At 39.6% G+C, this 4,182-nt stretch overlaps 1 protein-coding gene across 1 annotated transcript; it reads left to right on the forward strand.

Annotated features, from left to right (window-relative positions):
• Positions 1 to 479: 479 nt before the first annotated feature.
• Positions 480 to 3,909, forward strand: LOC143854852 (disease resistance protein RGA2-like). Its single transcript, XM_077364961.1, has one exon. The coding sequence runs from the start codon at positions 539 to 541 to the stop codon at positions 3,509 to 3,511; it is 2,973 nt and encodes a 990-aa protein (XP_077221076.1). The 5' UTR covers positions 480 to 538; the 3' UTR covers positions 3,512 to 3,909.
• The last annotated feature ends 273 nt before the right edge of the window (positions 3,910 to 4,182 follow it).

The raw sequence follows: 4,182 nt of genomic DNA on the forward strand, positions 1-4,182 counted from the left end.
AAGGTTGTGGATCTCATCTCATAATAGAATGGGTGAAAAAAAAAAAAAATTAATTTCTATAGGATGATCCAAACCCTTGGATCTATAGAGGAACTACGTATTATGGAAATCTCTATAGATAGGAGGGTTACGATCATCCTATGAAAATGATTTTTGGCGAACAACCTATTTACATTGTGGGCCCATCACATGGACGGTTTGGATCATCCTATGATGTGTTTATGATGTGTTCCGTACCTTAATTTTTTAAAAGTACAGGACTCTAAGGCCTTACACCATAAAAAAATCTCGAGTTTTTTTTTGTTTTTATGGTGTAAGCCCTTAAGGTCCCGTATTTTTCAAAAAGTACTGAGCGGACCACATCATAGGATGATCCAAACCGTCCTCGTGTAGAGCATATGTACTGTCTCTTCTCACACTCTGTTCATAAAGCATGTGGGTCCCTTTCTCTCTCTTTCCCTTCATTTATAAAAAAAGAGGAAAGCTAATCACTTGGAATTAGCCTTGCAGGTGTTTCTTTCATTTTGCTAAGAAAAGAATGGCAGATTTTATGGTTTCCGATGTTTTGAGAAAGTTGAAGTCTATGCTTCAACAACCAGAGGAAGAACAAATGAAATTCAAGGCTAGTGTGGCAATCGAAGACCTACTAACGCTCTCTAAAGCTCTCAAAAACATTCAACCAAAGCTCAAGGATGCTGAAAATAGGCAAATCAATGAGTCTGACATAAGACAATGGGTGAGAGATGTTAAAAGTTTGGCCTACGATGCTGATGACATAGTGAGAGCCCTCACACCATCGATAATCCATCAAGACAATAAGAAGACGAAGAAGGTATGCAACACTTTCCTTCTCTCATCATCTCGTTGTTTCAATCAAATAGGCTTCAACAAATACACAAGGAAGATAAACCAAACAATAGAAAAATTAAATGGTCGTGCTTTAGTTGAGTGGCCTGTGGAAAGAGAAGAGCTGAGAATTGAAGGGTTTTGTAGTAACAAAAATGGGTTTCATGGGTTGCGTTCTCAGACAGAGATTATTGGTAGGAATCTTGATAAAATTAATATAGTAAGTATGCTGTTAAGGGAAACTGGTCAGATTGATGATGGTGAAACTGTTGTGATTTGTATTGTTGGCATGGAAGGTATGGGCAAAACAACTTTGGCGAATCGAGTTTATAATGATACTAGTGTGATGTCCTATTTTCGTGAGAGAATTTGGGTGTATGCACCTACAGGTCAAATTTCTCCATCTCCAATTGGGAAATTGGAAAATCTCCTTGGGTTCTTAAAGGGAAAGCAATTTTTACTTGTTCTAGATGATGTTTTGGATGAGGACGCTGACAAATGGTTGCAACTGAGACAGGAAGCAAGAAAAAATGGTGCTAAAGGGAGTGGAATCCTTGTGACAACTCGCAGCGACAATGTTGCGAGGAAATTTGTTACATCCAACATTCAGTACTTAGAGCCTTTAACAGAATCTGCTTGCTGTTCATTATATAGAGAAGAATGTTCTTTGATGAAATTCAACAGAGAAGAACTTAAGGACCGTATTGACTGGGAAAACTTCTCTAACAATATTGGAGTGCCTCTCATTGCAAAGGAAATGGGAATTCATTTCAATTCACATAGAGAGGTACCCACTATGGATGATGCAGAGAGGATGAGTCTGAATGCTCTATCATCGACTTATGCCAGTTTGCCCTCAGACTTAAAGGCGTGCTTTGAGTATTTATCTTTGTTCCCCAAAGATTTCTCAATTGCAAAGGAAACATTAATCCAATTGTGGATGGCTCAGGATCTCATATGCACTCAGCAGAGCGGCCAAGACATGGAAGAAACAGGTGCCCAGTATTTTGATGAATTGTTACCAGGGACTTCGTTTTACAAAGACCCGGAAAGAGATGATGATGGCAATATAATTAGGATCAAGTTGCATGATCCAGTCTACAAACTCAGCCAAATGTTCTGTGATGAAAACCGCCATTTTGTAGCGGTCGGAAATGACATACCCTATACAAAAACAAAAGAAAATTTGCGTACACTCTTTTGGTTTGGAAATGGTGAAGTGCCAAAGAAACTTTTTTCCCATTTCACATGCGTAAGGGCATTAGATTTGAGTGGGACTAACATTACGGAGTTGCCAAAATCAGTAGGGAACTTGAAGCATTTACGATTCCTAAATTTGTCTTGTACATATATCAAGAAGTTGCCCACATCAATATGTAACCTTCATTCCTTACAAACCTTAAAGCTTTCATTCTCCTTGCTTGAGGAATTACCCTCAGAGACATGGAATTTGATTAGCTTGAAACATCTAGAAATTGAATCTACGCTTATCAACTATCTGCCAGATGGAATTGGTAAATTAACACGCATCCGCAATCTGAGTGAGTTTGTCATAGGGGGTGACCGTGGATGCAGCATCAAAGAGCTAGCAGATCTCAACCTTTTGCAAGGAAGTCTAATCATAAGCAAGTTGAGCAAACTTACCTCTGAGAATGAGGCCAGGCAGGCAAAATTGGACATGAAGGATCGTCTTACCTATCTCATATTGGATTGCGAGAAGCATTTCTCCTTTCGAAAAATGATTGGTAAGAAACCTTTCGAGCATTTGTATAGACCCTCTGCTGATTCAAGAACGTCAAGTGAACGCGAAGGTGCGGAAGCGAAGGTGGAGGAAGTGTTTGAAGTCATCCAACCTCATAAAAATTTGAGAAGGCTAGAAATATGGAATTATTTTGGTCTCAAGTTCCCGAAATGGATCGAAGATAGGGCATTATTGCCCTATCTAGTCTCTTTGGAACTGATCAAATGCAACAAGGTGGAGCATCTGCCACCACTTGGAATGTTATGCTCTCTTAAATCTCTCCATATATGTGGAATGGGCGAGGTGAAACGCATAGGCCGTGAATTTTATGGCAAGGGTGAGGTAAGAGGCTTCCCGAAGTTGGAGCGCTTTGTTCTAGAGGAAATGTCTAGTTGGGAGGAATGGGATATGAGTGTCGCTGAAGGAGAAATGCCACGCCTAAGAGAATTAAAACTGCAAGGCTGCCCTCTTTTGAAGGCATTTCCATGCCTACCCAACACATTAAGATCATTACATGTTTGTGACTGTATATCGATAGCCTGGAATCCTATCCCAATGCTTGAACATCTTGTCTTGAAGAGTAAGGAGAGGAGGTTTGATTGTTTTCCCAACCTTCCTAACCTTGTATCATTGAAGATTATGTTGTCACCTGAACTAACATCACTCCCTCACAATTTGGGCCAACTTCAGGCTCTAAGGAGTCTCACCCTCCATTTCTGCCCCAAATTGGAATCATTGCCTCAGGAATTGAAACAACTCAAGGCTCTCCAACAGTTGCATATTACTGCATGTCCGTTATTGACAAAGCGATGCAAAAATAAGATAGGAGAAGATTGGTCCAAGATAGAGCACATCAATTATATTGAGATTGATATCGAGGAAATCCAACCCAATGATGAGAAGCCAAAGTCAGATTTCTCTTAGCCAATTGTGTTCATACTCTTGCTGCCTCCAAGGACATATCCTCAATGGTAATGCTTATCTCCGCCTTGCTTTTAGTTATGGACCAGGGGCCTTGCAAAAATGCTACTGCGGAGCTAATGGAGAACAAAGGTATCAGCTCATTTACTTTTATTTCCCTTTGAGTGCCCAGTGTTGTTTATCATCTGCTCGTTGATGATGCTGTTAGGCACTTGCAGTATCATTTCTTGTAATTGCTTTCTCTTGCTCTGGATTTGATTTTCATTTTAGGCTGTCGGGCTCTACTCTTTGCTGTTTTAATTTGGATGTAATCTCCATTAGCCTGTTTGCTGTATTGTATTCTATTTTTTTCTCCTAATATGTGCTTGCTTTACTCAGCTAAAAAATGTCTTCATCTTCAAGTGTTTGTTTCTCCTTCTAAGATGTTTAAATTTCAATTTCTATTTATTGATAGAGAGCTATGTGTGATATCATCTTTGTGTGCTGGTAATCCCAATCCTCCTTTGAACAAACGAATTTAGGCAAGTTTGGAAACCATGTTTTTCTTTTTTCATGAAAAATTAGCTTAAAGTGTTGGAAGAGTGTTTGGAGAATTTGGAGAGGGAGAGAATTTGGAGAACATTGTTTTTTTTTTTATGGCTAAGCTGGGGTTTGGCGGGACCCCTACCGGTTTA

Source organism: Tasmannia lanceolata, unplaced genomic scaffold (genome assembly GCF_043159265.1).
Source record: "Tasmannia lanceolata isolate RefF3 unplaced genomic scaffold, GAP_Taslan_0.1 ptg000020l, whole genome shotgun sequence".
Lineage (NCBI taxonomy): Eukaryota > Viridiplantae > Streptophyta > Magnoliopsida > Canellales > Winteraceae > Tasmannia > Tasmannia lanceolata.

Coding starts and splice junctions, on each gene's coding strand:
- LOC143854852 (XM_077364961.1), top strand. CDS start 539: ATGGCAGATTTTATGGTTTCCGATGTTTTGAGAAAGTTGAAGTCTATG.